The sequence below is a fragment of the Abramis brama genome (assembly GCF_963993115.1).
Source record: "Abramis brama genome assembly, chromosome: 10".
Taxonomy (NCBI): Eukaryota; Metazoa; Chordata; class Actinopteri; order Cypriniformes; family Leuciscidae; genus Abramis; species Abramis brama.
In genome coordinates, this window is record NC_139972.1 from 24,581,356 (window position 1) to 24,598,874 (window position 17,519).

The 17,519-nt window shown below is 37.7% G+C and overlaps 1 protein-coding gene across 1 annotated transcript in view; it reads left to right on the forward strand.

The window, feature by feature from the left end:
* Positions 1–2,205: 2,205 nt before the first annotated feature.
* LOC311090364 (NXPE family member 3-like) overlaps positions 2,206–17,519 on the forward strand; it is a gene marked incomplete at its 3' end in the record, with an annotated part of 39,073 nt that continues 23,759 nt past the window's right edge. The window contains exons 1-2 of the mRNA XM_084125624.1: positions 2,206–2,295; positions 3,583–3,653. Coding sequence (XP_083981750.1) covers positions 2,250–2,295; positions 3,583–3,653 — 117 coding nt within the window. The 5' untranslated portion in view covers positions 2,206–2,249. The remainder of the gene's footprint in view (positions 2,296–3,582; positions 3,654–17,519) is intronic.

The following is a 17,519-nucleotide window of genomic DNA, read 5'->3' on the forward strand; positions in this document are numbered from 1 at the left end:
AACCGAATTTTATTAGGTTTAGTGACAACATGTTGCAATGTTTATATTATATGGTACAATTTCTGGTAGCTACGTTTTTTTTTATTTTTATTATTGCTTGAAACAAATTTCAGGATTTCAATTCAGTTCAGTTCTTGTGATTTGATTTAATATTGACAAATTTGGATAAATATTAGGTACACAAGATAGGCGTTAATTTTTCTCAAGAAAAAAAAATCTCACCTAATGCTGTAAGTTAAACATACAGAGAACTTATCAGTATTAAAAATAACTCAAATTAAATATAATGCGTTTTTTTTATTATAATAACAACTTTATTAATATGAGTAAAAATATAATAAATATGTAATATATATACACATATTTAGCAAAATACTCTCTATAGCTCTTTTTTTCTAGCCAACGTGCTATAGCCTATTATGGTCATCAAATGGCTTTCCTGAGGTAAATGTTATGTGACATAATTGTTCTCCAGCTGTTTTATTGACCCCTTTCTTTGATTGATTGGTCGATATTATATATGATGAATATACATTTCGGTAAGTTGTAGGCTACTGTTTCTTTTAACATTGTTCATTCGTGTTTATTTACTAAGTTGAGATGATCGGTTCACGTGCCTCTAGGGATCCGTCACGTCACATTTACAAACACCAAAATGGTATTTATTGTTTGAATTTCGTAATAAAATTGACAGAATCTGAGAGCTGAGCTTTTTTATATCATAAGTAACCTGCTCTGTCTAGTCTGTCGGTCTCCGTGTCCTCTTTGCCTCGCGATTTTTCTGTGCGTGAGAAAATGGATGTGTGGCGTGAGAGCGTGTGAAAAGTTGCGTGTGTCTCACGGTGAAAGCATGAGAGTTGGCAGCTTACAGGTGGGTCATTCCACGAAATCAGTGCCTTTTCAACTTTGAAAAATAAAATATAAAATACGTTTAAACAATTTTTTTTAAAATATCCATTAAATGAAGACAGCATAAAATAACAAGAAATCGTATTGTGCCATCTCAGGCTATGTAATTTTATTTATCTACCTCATGTTTTGATATTTTTGTCATGCCTGTTACAGACACATGCGTTACTATACTATAGTTTTAATTAGAAATATGTTATAGTTTTCACATATATGAGCAGTATTTTAGTCCCTCTTTTCACTGGAATTGTTTCAAAATTTAGATTTTTTTTTTCCCAATCTTATATTTTCATTCAGATGACCAAGAACATACAAATTTGGGAGGGTGATCACATGTCAATTAAGAAAAATATATATTTTTACAAGAGAGATATTAAAAGAAGGGCTTTGTCAAAAATACAATATAGATAGGGTTACAATGGAAAAACTTGGAAGGCCATTTCAAATATAATTTTTATATTTTTTATAAAATTAATGACAGTAACAGGATTGACATCATAGTAACAGGACTGACCAGAGTAACAGGGATGACAGGACACACATTCTTCAGCTTACACTGCACATATTTGTTTACATAATTTTGTAAAATTTTACCTTTTTAAATTGTATTACTTGACATAGTTGTATTAGTGAAGCACATTACATTTCTAAGAGATCTAAAGATTTAAGGATATTGTAATTAGAGTAATCACCAATCACCAATACATTTTGGGGTTTCAGGATTTTTTTTAACCAAAATTTGTATAAAGATGATTCTCAACTATGTTATGAAAGATATAACAGAATGAATTGATACACCATTTTACTTTATGCAATATGTGGGTAAAATGGCCATAAATTAGTATTCCCTATGTGTCCTTAAATGCTCGTTTTTTGGTGTCGACAGATTATAAAAACTTATTTCTGGGTTTTTTAGCTTGTTTGCTGACTGTACACCTTGTCACAGCTTTTAGACATTTTGTTTTTTGTTATAAGTCAGAAATGACAAGCAGGCAGCCTCTCGCAATGCAAAGTCAATGGAGACAGTTGGAATGGATTGTTTTCCCCCCCGGTGTGGCCGTGGCCTAAATACGCTCTGTCTCTATGGGCGTAACCGTCGGTGACGCCACGCGCATACCTCTAGTCTAGTGTTTCTACACCCATTTCAGGTCCTAGAGTTTCTTCTAATGAGCTGATGAGTTGAATCAGGTGTGTTTGATTAGGGAGACAAATAAAACTTGCAGTGTTGGGGGTCCTTCAGGAGCAGGGTTGGGAAACACTGCTCTAGTCAACACACACACTATCCATTCAAGGAAATCGCCTTTGGACTATTACTTTTACAAATACATATCTTCAAAATAATGCCTTCAAAAAATAAAATGGAGCTTGAAACTCGGGAACAACAATGTAAGTTATTTCTGAATACTTCTTGGCATTTGTTTTTTTACGGAGCCCCTGAGGGGACCTTTGCAAAAATTCATTAAGTTTTGTTTTGTAGAAAACCTTTCTTTAAAGTGAATTTCGTTTTGTATAAATTGTATCTTAATTTTAATAAATTTTTCATCAACCAATTGCCTGTTTTTAATAAATGAGAAGCAAATATATAGCAGACAATATAATCATGGAGGTGCGCCGCGGTCACTTGCAATGTGACTTTCATTGCACGTGAACTGGAGCGCATCTCATCATAAATTAACCGAAACTCGGTGTATGCCTCACATACATGAGAAATACATCTGAAGAAAGTTTGAAATGTCTTTAAACGAAACAATCAAAACGAAAAGAAATAGCCTACTCTCTGATTATGTAATCCATGATGTGGGACGTGATATTCATTTATGTGATATTCATGCTTTTTTTCTTACAGTAAAGCACAGTCCACAAACAATCTCAAATGCAAACTCCATATAATAAGACAAATCTCTGGAGGCATGCTCCAAGCACACTCATCTCATCCCTTTTCCCACATTTATAGTAATGACACTATAACCAAACCGGAAATTGTAACGCGTGCGCACGCAAAACTTTCTCGTGAGCATGCGAAAGTTTCTTGTGCGCACGTGAAAGTCCATATTATAATTTTTTTTGCAAAGGTCCCCTCAGGGGCTCCGTAGTTTTTCTTCATGGACATAATATAAAAAATAGTCTAATATATAAATAATGTATACATTTAATTTATGCCTTAATAATGAATTTGGTCAGTGATCAGCAAACAATTATTAAAAACAAAATAAACAAAACAAGAAAAAAAGGCCAAATCCCCATAGACTGTTTGGATTGTTGTATGTGAACCTGTGGTGATTTGCTATAGCCAGCAACCACTGTAAACAAAAAATGTTTTATACGTTTATCCATACGTAAAATATGATTTGTTTGGGGCAAAAATATTTGTGGTTGTTGATTGTTAAAACTGTATCAGTGCCACATGGCATATATCTTGCAATTTTACATTGTTGGTTTACTTAAAATAAATTAGTTCAGTCTTATTATTATTAATATTAAATATTAATAAACATCATCAATGTTTCAATGTTCAATGTTTATGATTAAATAAATATTAATCATAAACATTGAATGGGTCGTGTTAAGTTACAAATGTGTAGCTATATTGTAGCCTATATAAGCTAACCGAACATGGAAAACGCAATTTGTTCAGAAAAAGTAAAGGACTGTGACGACATAATGCTTTTACAGTTCACAGGGAAAGATCACATGTATGGAGGTTTTTTATGGGGTTGTGTCTACTGGTGATCATGAGTTGTCTGGTAAGTTCATTTAACACAACTGCATCTTTTAATCAAACTAAATAATATGCTACAAGTGTATGGTTATATTTTTTTCCCAGTCTCATTGCTTCCCTGCTGAAAAAAATAGAGAAATGCTAATGGTTTCCACTACAAAACCATTACAAACCATCAGCCGCTAACCATTAAAACCATTAAAACCATTAGCAATTCTGTAATGAGACTTTGCGTCTCCAATGATGATGCTAACTTCACAAGAGTGTGTTCAAATGTTAATTTCCAGGAAGATCCTTTGTCTTCTTGGGGAGTGGTAATTCCTCAACCAGTTCTTCCAGTTTCCCGCTTTGACTCCGTGGGTCAAATTCAAATGAGTCCCTGTGGAGTTAGACGTTTGTTGTAGTCTTTGAGATGAAACTCAAAAATTGTCTTTCGGATGTTGGCAGCTGTAGAAACCTTCAGAGGGCTGTGTTCACCTGCAGAACACCTGGTCTCACGAGGTGTATGTAGCTTGAGTTCAGCAGGTGGATGAATGCGTTCAGGTTTTCTTCCTATGGTCCAGCGTAGAATGTGAGCAAAGTTCATAGTCAATCTGGACCTTTGTGATTTATTCAGTTGACGTGTTAATCCTTCATGAAGAAACTTCAGCTTCTGTAGCACCTTCCCCATGACGATAATCTGTCCCTTTTTGACAAATCCTGTCACCTCCAGCAGTGCGGTTGTCTGGACAGGCCTCAATGGATGAAGGGGTTCTCCTTGGTTCCACACTGCTTTGTGTGAGACACCTGAAAAGCATCTTAAATGTCCACTTCACGATTGAGTTCTTATGAACTTAAAGCTGTAAGGAAATGCATAGGAACACATAATGCAACAAGACAAAAAAAACAATAAATTGGGTTCATGTCAGCAAGTGCGATTGGTGCATCTGGTCTCAAGTGTTTCTCAAGGTCAGGTGAAAAAAAAATTATTCGTTGAATTTAATAAAAAAAATTATCGTAAGTGGTTGCACTCAATACATTTGTTTAAATGTAGGTAAAATCAATTAAGTTGAACTTAATCCATTTTATTTAGTTATGTTAGTACAAACAAAAATAGTAATTCCACCCCTACTTATGTTTTAATATTATTTCACAATATTATTGTTTTGTCTTGGTGAGCATAAGAGACTTTATTCAAAACATTTTTTATTTTATTTTTACCAACAACATTAGTGTATGTTTGAAGTTTTAGTTTAGTTCCTTTATTGTCCACAAGTGGAAATTTGTCTTTGGCTTGGTTTTACTCACTAGTCATATGGGTGATAGCACCTTAGAGATGATGATCAGCTCAACTCTGCTATGGTGCAGGGCATCTGATGCATGGAAGGATCTAGGAACACAACATACCATTTGTCACAGAGCCAACAATATATTAATACACTGACAGGTTTATTAAAAGGACAGAAGCTACAGCAGAAGTGAAATGCAGAAAAGAGAAAGAACAGACAATGATTTCTTAAGTAGGATAACAAAATGTATGTTTTTAGGTTTACTTTTTCATTGTGTTGTGTTCAAAAGCCTATACCAGTTGTGGTGTTCCCGGTCAAAAATAACTGGTCTACAAAAAATAGCTTATAAATCACTTGTTATGCTATATTATCACCCAATTCTGGATTCAATCTTTTTGTCAACTTGTTTTCGTTCAGTTACGACTGTTTTTTATATTTCTATTTGCATCTGATTAATCGTGGGCCTCATTTTTCTGAGAGTAGGCATTTATGAATAATTTTGGAAATATTAAGTAAAATATGAACATGTTCATTTTGTTCATGTACACATATGTGCATGTGTGCTTGCAAACATCGAGCCCTTGGACCTGAGCAAGTGTGGATACATGCATACACACGCTACCCAAACACACACACACACACACACACACACATTAAAACACAGAAACTATTTTGAGTATTACACACATTCTTTTTCACAGAGAGAAACTTGATCCTACCCTGAACTTCATCTAATATTCATTTATCCATCTGACATTGATACACACAAAACAAATCTTTTGAAACATTAAAGTAGACTAGTTTGATCAACGGTGCAATGTTTTTCATATTTTATTTAATATTTCCAAAATTATTCATAAATGCCTACTCTCAGTTAAATGAGGCCCACGATTAATCAGATGGAAATAGAAATATAAAACCAGTCCTAATTGAAAGAGAACAAGTTGACAAAAATACCAATGAGATAACATTAACTAGTATTTTCGGGGAAAAGAAAATCTTCTCTGTTATTTAAAGGGTTAGTTCACCCAAAAATGAAAATTCTGTCAGTAATTACTCACCCTCATGTTGTTCCAACCGCGTAAGACCTTCGTTCATCTTCGGAACACAAATTAAGATATTTTTGATGAAATCTGAGTGCTGGATCACTTCTCCATAGGCTGCTAGGTGACCGAAACTTGCTGGCCCAGAAAAGTTATTAAAGAGATTGTTAATATAGTCCAAGTGACTACAGTGGCTCAATCTTAAGTATATCAAGCGACGAAAATACTTTTTGTGTGCAAAAACAAACAAAAATAACGACTTTATTCCACTATTCATTTCCTTCTCTCTGGGCCTCTAGTTGGTTCACGTAGTGTTTTTGCGCTGCGCGTCTGTGTTACACGTCACCACGTAGGCTCACTATTGGCCGACGCTGGTCATGTGTGTGATGCGTGATGACGTGTAACACAGACGCGCTGCGCAAAAACACTACGAGGCCCAGAGAGAAGGAAATGAATAGTGGAATAAAGTCGTTATTTTTGTTTGTTTGTGCGCACAAAAAGTATTCTCGTCGCTTAATATACTTAAAGAGCAACTTGCAGGTAAAAAAAAAATCTAAATGAATATATAACCGTGTATGAAAATACCATATGAAAAGATAATGCAGGATTTAAAATGTTTTAAAACGACATAATGACACCAATTTAGTAGATAAAGTGAGCGTTTCTTTGACTGCTCGCTTTTTTTTCAACATCGCGTCATTTTACGTCACACGAGGGAGACGTGTGCTGTGCTCTGCCGCAGCTCAGTGCAGAGTGGGTGGTATTCAGTAAGAGCGGTCGTGAGACAGTGTGTTTTCAGTAGTTTTTGTATTTCAATTTATCATCGTCATGGTAAATTTATGTGTTTGTGGAGTTTGCAAAAACTCCAGCCTGTCAGGACATCGAGTCCACCGGTTTCCTAACAGGAAAAAGGACGGTGCTATCTTTCGTGCCTGGGTGCGGGTTGTGCAGGTGAAGAGACGGGATTTCTCTTCCGCGTCGGCTTCGGAAAACGCGGTCGTGTGTAGCGTTCACTTCAGATCGGAGGATTATCGTCCCGGCGATATGAAGGAGTTCAACATGGGATACCGAAGTAAGAACCGGGTGAGACTCAGAGCTAGTGCGGTTCCTTCAGTGCACGCATCTTCGGGTTCTCCCGCTGGATGTAGGCGCGAGCACAACATCAACTGGCAAACGCAATGTAAGCGGAACGAAACTGAGCTAACAGTTACTCGTTATTGTGTTTGTGTGGACCGTTTATCAGTTTGGACCAGTGCAGCGCGAGCCTGATCAAGCAACACTGTAGCCTAACTGCGAGATCCAGTAAATAAAGAATTCGCCACTGAAGTAATAACATCGCTGCGAGATCTAGTGAGAAATATTCACATTTCTCCGTTATTAACGGATCAAACAGCGCTGACGTGAAAACCAGGAATAAACATTGTGCAATGAATGAACGAACTATCCAGTGTCCATAGATCAGCAACATTCACCATGGCTTTACTGTAGTAACACTAACTGCAACCATGGAAAGTTTGGCATTTTCCACTAAGGCCCAGTATGCATCCACCTCCCTGCAACACTGACTTTCCTCAGCTGTAAACATTGCCTCGCATTTCCCACACAAGCACCTATGGAACAAAAAATGTATCAGGAATAAATATCTCTCTGTCTCTCCATGAGAAACTGCTAAGTTATATCATGTAACGTTAGTCTGGGCGGATATTAATGAGCATGACAAACGCCTGATCAAAGCTTAGTTTCTGTTATTGTAAGTTCCAATATGTTCTGTCTAACATTAATCCTGGCCTGTCCCTGCTCTCTTGGCAGCCTAGCAGGCTCATAATTGTATGGCTGTGGTCCGTAAACAATTTCCTCAGCGTCCGAAATGTCATTGCAATCCATATTTCCCTGTTGTTTGAATCGACCGCTCTCCCTCGTGCTACGTCACGACTCTCGCCCGTCACGCCCATTTTCAGATGCGGAAGTAAAATTTTCTCACAAAAACGACTCCAGAAGCCACTGTAGCATATTTATAATTTTTTTTTAAAGAAAATCTAGTTCCTACATTATTTTTCTATACATTGACTTGTTGGGTCTTCTAACCTGCAAGTTGCTCTTTAAGATTAAGCCACTGTAGTCACTTGGACTATATTAACGATCTCTTTAATAACTTTTCTGGGCCAGCAAGTTTCGGTCACCTAGCAGCCTATGGACAAGTGATCCAGCACTCAGATTTCATCAAAAATATCTTAATTTATGTTCCGAAGATGAACGAAGGTCTTACGCGGTTGGAACAACATGAGGGTGAGTAATTACTGACAGAATTTTCATTTTTGGGTGAACTAACCCTTTAATGAGCTTCCTCACCTCTGTGTTTCCCACTTCTCTTGCAGCAGATTTCTTCAGAAATGTTGACATTTTGGAGCTTTCCTCTGTTGTAGAGGAATTATTTGTGTTGCTGCTGAAATCACAGAACAATTTTTATCAATATTAGCTAGTTTCAGCAATTTTTAAGCACTCCATGTAATGCCTGGTTCAGATTACACGATTTTTTTTGTCTGTTACGTGTCAGATTACACGATTTTGACTCTTGTCATGTCGTGGTCCTGGACAAGAAACATGTCAAACTACACGTTGCACACACAGTCACACACTCACTCGCGAACACAAACTCTCACTCACTCTCCCTCACTCACTCACTCGCGCGCCGTCGTCGTGGAGGACCGTTAAAAAATTAAACATGCTAGTCTTTTTGTCGTGATGTCCTGAAGCATCGCAGACGCGACGTCGCGTAGGTTGTCGCACACTATGACACACTATACGAGATGAAACGATTGCGAATCCCCACGACACCCTACGTCAAACGGATCGTGCCAAAATCGGGCTAAAATCGTGTAATCTGAACCAGGCATAAGTGACGTCACCGATTAACAGTACGTTTACGTTAAATAAATTAGCTTACGTCCAAGCAAAATCTTTACAAAACTATCAAAACCTCTCATCTACACATAAGATGTGATTAAAGGCCCAAACTTTCATAAACAAAAGCTCAAGCTATAAAGTTAGCCTACCTCTTCTGAAAACGGTTGAGATGCTAACGGACTTTTTCGAAGACACTAAACCATTTCTATAAAGTAAATATTCAGCAGAAGCGTGTCAATTACAAGTAAGATAAGTGTCAAGAACAGTTGTGTGTATTATTTGTGTGATTTTAGAGGCTAAACTCACCTGAAAGCAGTGAAAACAACAGCGAGAGACGGAGTTTTGCTGACAGTTGCAGTAGTGCGGTCGCGCGCCGTTTCCATGGCAACTCATCTCCGCTCCAGTGTTTGAAGGCGGCTCGAGTGTTCACGCGCACGCACATTAAAACGCGTCACAGTCACACAGCATTTACAAACATAAACATCTAGAATAAGAACCTTACTTGAATAAAAATCTCTTTATAAAATTATGAATTTAAAACTCATTTTTAAGTTCTATGACCCATTCATAGGTGCAATTACCACTACTGCACGTGATAGTGGGACAATTGTGGCTTTTTGTTTATAATTTAAATATTTTTGTTGTTGTTTTTACGAACACTCAAGCCCCATATTTCATTTGAACGCGTGTTAAAAATGCTCATAGGCAGTATTTTTTATATCACCAACATTTTGCTTTTGATATTGCTGCAGCTTAGGTCAGTTTCATAATTTTTTTATTCTGTGCTTTCAGATTCTTTTTAACTGTAAAAATAAATTAAAACAAAATATACATTTATAAATTAAAGATGTCCTGTAGGCGCTCAGAAACACGTGGACCGACTATCGGCTTGCCACTGGTGTGCCGACGGTGGCCCAGCCGCGGAAAACCGCTGGTGGCGTGCCACCCAAAAAACGCTGGCAGACCGACGGGGTTTTCAGATTGGTCGGGTTGCCGATGGTGTGCCGCCGGAGGTCCGACCGTGTCAAACCGCTGACTTTGTGCCGCCCAAAAAACGCTGGTGGACCGCCAGGTCATTGTTAGCTGGGAAATTATCCAGCTTAATCTAAAACATATACAGCAGTATTTAATTGACAGTATGAGAGGTTGTTAAGTCTTTCAAATACACACAGAAATTACTTTGTTTTAATCTTATCTTTACACTGCCATAAAAAAAAAAGTAGCGAACATGTTTAATTAACAGTCAGTTTCTTTGTGGGTACAACACCCGGCTTTCTGTAGAAATGTTAAAACTCACATTGTACAATTGCAGGGATTAAAGTTCTTCGTCGCTACGACGGATTTCTGTTAATTGCAGAGAGTCTATGACGGATTTCCGTCAATTCAGGGTTCCCCCTGCCCTTATGTCTTAAATTCACTTTTCATAATTTTAAGGCTGTAAATATGCTTACATTTCTCAAATAGTGTAATAAATGTCTTAATTTTAGTTTGAATGAGTCTTCAATTAAGGAAGGACGAGGTGTATTCACCCTGCTTAGGGGGATGTGATCAAAGCCTGGAGTGGAGCAAAAAGCACGTTCCTCTCTCCCAGAGCCATAGAGAGAAAGAGTTGCGACACTCCCATAGACCTCCGTTGTAAAAAATGGCAGCGCTTTTAACCGCCTACTTCCGGGATTTGAAGATCGGATTAGTTCCAAACACTGCCATTTGGGCGTTGGACACCATTCACTTACATTGCTGCGCGTTGAGTTGTTCCAGAGTTAAGTTGCTGAAATATCGACCTCTTTTGAATTGTCAACTGTCTATATTGTATCAGAGGCCCTTTGCGATGTTTATACTGGTCTTCATTTGTACATGCACAGCGTAATTATTTATATTTTATGTTGGTTGTTTCAATTTTTGTTGTCTGTCATTGTTTATTAAAAACTATTTTATTTGAAAACCTTCATTTGTATCAGCCATGCTTAATTGATGTCTCAATAGCTGTAACAGAAGTTACAAGTGTTTTGTTAGTTAATTGTTTAGTGCACTAACCCAGAGTCATAGAGAAAAATCTTCACTCTGCACTTACCTATAGAACCAAACATAAAAGCGTAAATTCGTTTTTAATCTGTTATAGTTTTGATAATGTGTATGGCTTAATCTTAAAATAATATTCTTAGTCTTAACATGATCATGTTTCACGTTGTGGTCCTGGGGGTGAAGCTAGCTTAAGCGAATTCTGAACGGACCGCCACGGCAGACCTCTTTGCGTGATCACGAAGGTAGGCTAATAACTGCTGAATCAGAATTTATAAGCAAAATCACGGGAATCAATAGCCTAATACAGCCCAGTTGTGCTAAAATAAATTTCATGAGACGTCCATCATCAGATGAATGATATGGAAAAGTTAAGTTAGCTAAAGCCAGTGCTACCCATGCGAACATGAACACTAAGCTTTTCCCTCCAAAAATATAGCCTAAAACTTATCTCCAAATGCAAAACTGACATTAACAAAATGCAATAACAGCTGAAAAAGTACTTGGGTGTGTGTTTTATTTTATATTTACCGTTCAATAATGCAATCTCTGCTGTCTGTCCCATAGAAGAACATGACAGCCAGCGTACGTTTTGGAACTATTGGGGCTTACATGAACCACGTGACAGCCATAGCGGCGACATCAAAGAGTGTCGCAACTCTTTCTCTCTATGGCTCTGCTCTCTCCACTCTAAGCATTCTATCCACCTTATTCCTACGCCCCATGACGCTTTGCGCGAATTATGGGTGTAACTTCCGTTAGGCTGTAAACAATAAGTGAAAAAGGCTTGCTCTATACACTTTTTTTTTTTTTACAGTCTACGGTTCACTCCAAATGTAGAAGCGCGAAAAGTACACCCAAATAATGAGCGACGCCGTCGCAACTCTCGCTTGTTTTCCCAGGCGAGATGAAAAAAAACAAAAAAAACAAATGCTTTAGGGCTTTATGTTCACAGAAGCTGCGAGCCGTGACGCTTCACGATACGCTTCAGTTAACGGTCATGCGAGTCTGCCCTGCGAGATGTAAGTAGCTAAACCAAACAACTGTTTACAATAGAAGAAACAATCAATTTGCAAAGACTGTATCGCTCAGCTTTGGGAAGATAAGATATACTGGTAAAGATTAGGAGACTGCGAGAAGAAGAAAGAGAGAATGTGATGGAGATGAGAGAGGAAGAGCAGGTATTGCATACTGTGCCCATGATTAACATTATTACAATGTATTCCTATTCAACACATAAATGTTCTTTGCTAATTACAGTGGATCATATTTAGCTCAATTTAACAACACAAGCACCTATAAAATATAACTCCATAATAGTTGTATTGTATAAATATTAATTTTTCTATATGGTCCTCGAATATATTATATTTCACCAGTATCAGCACTGGGAGTTTTCACTGTTTGTATCACTCCGTTTTGTCTGTTTACGCAACTTGCATCATTAAGCCAGTAGGTGGCGACAAGTGACTGCCTTTATGAGTGAGTAATTGAACCATTAAATGAACAGATTAGTCCAAAAACATTAATTAAGGAAAAAACGAGTTGCTGAAACCAATCTTTCATGCTCATATAAATTGCTCATTTGCCTCTGGATACTGTATGCATGCCACCGAACCCCCCTAGCAAGATCCCTATAGCAAGGACCTCTGTTTGTATGACTACATCACAAAGAGTCAAGTCTTGTAAAATGATTAGATTGAGAACATTGAAATTTCACAAAAGTGTGTAAATAATAGAAACGCAGTTCAAAATTGCCTTTCTTTAAATGCAAATGTTCTTTGAGTATTTCATTTGTGAAGGTAATGCATGTACTCACTATACTCCTAATTACAAGAAGAAGAAAATTTTCACACTGGGTGTGTGACAGGGTGTGGAATGGGGTTTGGCCGAGGAAAATTTTTCAGTCAAAAGATTTTTTTTTGCTTTAATCCCTGCAATTGGCCACATACAGTGAGGAAAATAAGTATTTGAACACCCTGCTATTTTGCAAGTTCTCCCACTTGGAAATCATGGAGGGTTCTGAAATTGTCATCGTAGGTGCATGTCCACTGTGAGAGACATAATCTAAAAAAAAAATCCAGAAATCACAATGTATGATTTTTTAACTATTTATTTGTATGATACAGCTGCAAATAAGTATTTGAACACCTGAGAAAATCAATGTTAATATTTGGTACAGTAGCCTTTGTTTGCAATTACAGAGGTCAAATGTTTCCTGTAGTTTTTCACCAGGTTTGCACACACTGCAGGAGGGATTTTGGCCCACTCCTCCACACAGATCTTCTCTAGATCAGTGAGGTTTCTGGGCTGTCGCTGAGAAACACGGAGTTTGAGCTCCGTCCAAAGATTCTCTATTGGGTTTAGGTCTGGAGACTGGCTAGGCCACGCCAGAACCTTGATATGCTTCTTACAGAGCCACTCCTTGGTTATCCTGGCTGTGTGCTTCGTGTCATTGTCATGTTGGAAGACCCAGCCTCGACCCATCTTCAATGCTCTAACTGAGGGAAGGAGGTTGTTCCCCAAAATCTCGCAACACATGGCCCCGGTCATCCTCTCCTTAATACAGTGCAGTCGCCCTGTCCCATGTGCAGAAAACACCCCCAAAGCATGATGCTACCACCCCCATGCTTCACAGTAGAGATGGTGTTCTTGGGATGGTACTCATCATTCTTCTTCCTCCAAACACGTTTAGTGGAATTATGACCAAAAAGTTCTATTTTGGTCTTATCTGACCACATGACTTTCTCCCATGACTCCTCTGGATCATCCAAATGGTCATTGGCAAACTTAAGACGGGCCTTGACATGTGCTGGTTTAAGCAGGGGAACCTTCCGTGCCATGCATGATTTCAAACCATGATGTCTTAGTGTATTACCAACAGTAACCTTGGAAACGGTGGTCCCAGCTCTTTTCAGGTCATTGACCAGCTCCTCCCGTGTAGTTCTGGGCTGATTTCTCACCTTTCTTAGGATCATTGAGACCCCACGAGGTGAGATCTTGCATGGAGCCCCAGTCCGAGGGAGATTGACAGTCATGTTTAGCTTCTTCCATTTTCTAATGATTGCTCCAACAGTGGACCTTTTTTCACCAAGCTGCTTGGCAATTTCCCCGTAGCCCTTTCCAACCTTGTGGAGGTGTACAATTTTGTCTCTAGTGTCTTTGGACAGCTCTTTGGTCTTGGCCATGTTAGTAGTTGGATTCTTACTGATTGTATGGGGTGGACAGGTGTCTTTATGCAGCTAACGACCTCAAACAGGTGCATCTAATTTAGGATAATAAATGGAGTGGAGGTGGACATTTTAAAGGCAGACTAACAGGTCTTTGAGGGTCAGAATTCTAGCTGATAGACAGGTGTTCAAATACTTATTTGCAGCTGTATCATACAAATAAATAGTTAAAAAATCATATATTGTGATTTCTGGATTTTTTTTTTTAGATTATGTCTCTCACAGTGGACATGCACCTACGATGACAATTTCAGACCCCTCCATGATTTCCAAGTGGGAGAACTTGCAAAATAGCAGGGTGTTCAAATACTTATTTTCCTCACTGTAAATATCCAGCATATCAACATTGTCCTTATGTGGCAATGGGCCACAGAACATTTGTTTGTGAATCCTTAAAACAAGTGCTAAAACTCCATTAATGTTAAAAACAGAAGTGCTGAGTTTCATTACTTTGCACATTCATATAAGAAAAAAGAAAAGAAAAAAAATCACAGGTGGGATTAGCCCACAATACATTTGTTTGTGAATCCCTAATACAACAGTGCTAAAACTGCACTAATGTTAAAAACAGAAGTGCTGACTTAAATCACAAAAAAAAAAAAAAAAAAAAAAAATTAGTAACAGGCAACAGTACATTTGTTTGTGAATCATTAAAAAATGAATGCCAAAACTGCTAGAAACAAAGTGTTTACATTTCATGCAACAAATTGCAATTTGAATGTTAGTTTCAATGGTAGTTTTTGAATGTTACTTTTGAACTATAAATATACAGGTCTTGAAAGGAAATAAAGTGCAAGATACAGGCCGTGACATCTGAACAAATTTCATGATAAGCCTGAACATCCATGCCTGCTGCAAAATTACAGCATTAAGGGGGTCGCACATCGGACGAGAAGCGCAGCGCCGCGTCTAGGACAACTCGAGGTATCGCACACCGGACGCGCACTTTCTCAGTTTATGGCCAGCAATATTGTTATGTTTTAGGACATTATGGAATTAAGATAATGTCTGTACTATGTTATGATTGTACTGTACAATTAAACACAATCGTTGCTAAGTCTGCAGTCTGAACACTTTACCTCAGAGCGATCGTTAAAGGGCCCCTAATATGGATTTTTGAAAATGACCTTTCATGTAGTGTGTAACATAGCTCTAAGTGAACGAAAACATCCTGCAAAGTTTTAAATCTGAAAGTGCACGGTATATAAAGTTATTGTCTTTAAAAAGTAAGCATTGACTCTTAATCACTGAAATAGTTTTTCAAACGAGTCATAAGCCGTTTCGTTGTGACGTCAAGACGAAACATAAGCATATTGCCCACCACTTATTGAGCGCGCAAGAAAATGAAATATTTATTAATGACAGAAATCAAACACAAATTATTTTCTCACATAATGACCATTATGACATAAAAAAAAAAAAAAAAAAAAAAAAACTCCTGTCTGTACTGGATGCAGTTAGAAACAATGAGTAGCTTACCTCAAGTAAGTTACAGACAATATTAAAATAATCCAGTTTGATGCGTTCATTTAGACTGAATTTTGGCCATTAAATGACATCCTTCCAAACCTCAAAACCTATTGATTTAGTGATCACTTGATCTGTTTTGTAGCACTATAATAACCCTGATGTGGAAATTCCGTTTTACACGTCAACTTTATTTTGTTGTTGGCATATATGTGCAGTTAAGTTAAAAAATCTGCTGTTTTCATTGTTTTGAGATGATGATGTTAATTTATTTTGATTAAAAAGTTAATAGCCTATATATTTAGGTTTTTTCGTTTTTCATTTTTTTAAATCTGTCATTAATTTTACAATAAAAATACATTGAGACTGTTAACAATTCCGCTGTCCTGGCTTTGACCCAGGTGTGGTCCAACCCGTCCTAGCCTCCAGCCTCCAAGGAATTGCAGTAGTAAACCTGAGACAGAAACAAATGCAGAGAGAACCACGGTTAATTCTGATAGCTTCAAATTCAGACTGAAGCTATTCTGTGGAATTCTTTTACTTGCTCCATTATCATGTCCATTGCAATTTTAATTCCAGTTGTCACATGAAACCGAGTTTCATTGACCAGGTCTGAATGATTGCTGTTTCTGTGCAGTGTCTGACACCTAAAGCACTTCACAGTCTGCTGTGTCATATGAGCATTAGAGACCCCAGTTCTGATGGGGAAATTTTCTGGATTAATCAAGAGTTTTTATCACCCATATTGTCATGAGATCAAATGGGTAAATTCCCATGGCTTTACTTCAAGTTGCTCTCATTACAGCCAGATCTGTGGGCAGAAATTAGTTCACCTGTTTCGGCATTGCCTGCTTAGCATTTGCTGTTTTATGGTGTCGTTTACAGAATTCGGTAAATGTGTTTCTGTAACCCATTAGTAGGAATTAACCCCGGAAAAAGAAAAGGAGAAAAAATATCTACTTGGGTCTGAGCTCAACAAATGCATATAATCACAACTTATAATAGTAACTGGAGTCATGGGCTGGGGCTCTCACACCTTGCATAAATCAAAAGAAAGTAAACGGTTGTCATAGTAGGCCTACTAACTGGAAAAAAAGGGGGAAAAAAAATAATAAACCAATGATTAAAATAAATGTGAAATAAAATGAATTAATGAATAATAATAAAATGAATGAATGAATAAACAATCAGTTCACTGAACAGTAACTGTATTCACTGAAATTTCTCTTTGACTTCAATTCAGCATGCACGTAGGCCTATCACTTTGCACACATTACATGAGACTATCTTTGCCCTTTACAAATCACCATTTGAAAACAAAATATATCATTCATCAATGACAATAAAGTAAAAAATAAAGAATCAACCTGTTTGTGTACACTGAAGTCTGAGTCCAATGCAATTGACTCAGTTCAGTTTGTGTGTGTAAGCCCGTGCTCAATCGGCCCAATGGGGGCCAATGATGCTAACTTCACAAGAGTGAGTTCAAAGAAAGAAAGATCCTTTGTCTTTTCAGTGAGTCGTCGTTCCTCAACCAGTTCTTCCAGTTTATCCAGCTTACAATGGACTCCGTTCAGTTTGTGTGAATGTAATGGACTCAGTTCAGTTCGTTTGAATGTGAATGCCTACTACATTCTTTGCAGGAATGAACAATGAACGATAAAGAATCTTTTTTTCCCTCGTGAAGGCAGAGTCCCCAGATGACCCAATTCTTCCTCAGTGGAATCCAGCGCGGTTCTCCCTCACTGCACGAATCCAACACAATCACAGAGTGTCGAGACAATCCAAACTAAAGCAATAAAACAGTTCAGATATCTATTTAGAAAAATGTTGATGACGATGGATCAGATTAACGATAGCCACACATGTGGCAGGCTCACATCTATCTCTTCAATGAGCTGGCACGCATGTGATGTCAGCATCCATCACGAAATGCATAAAACATTCATAACTTTTAAAC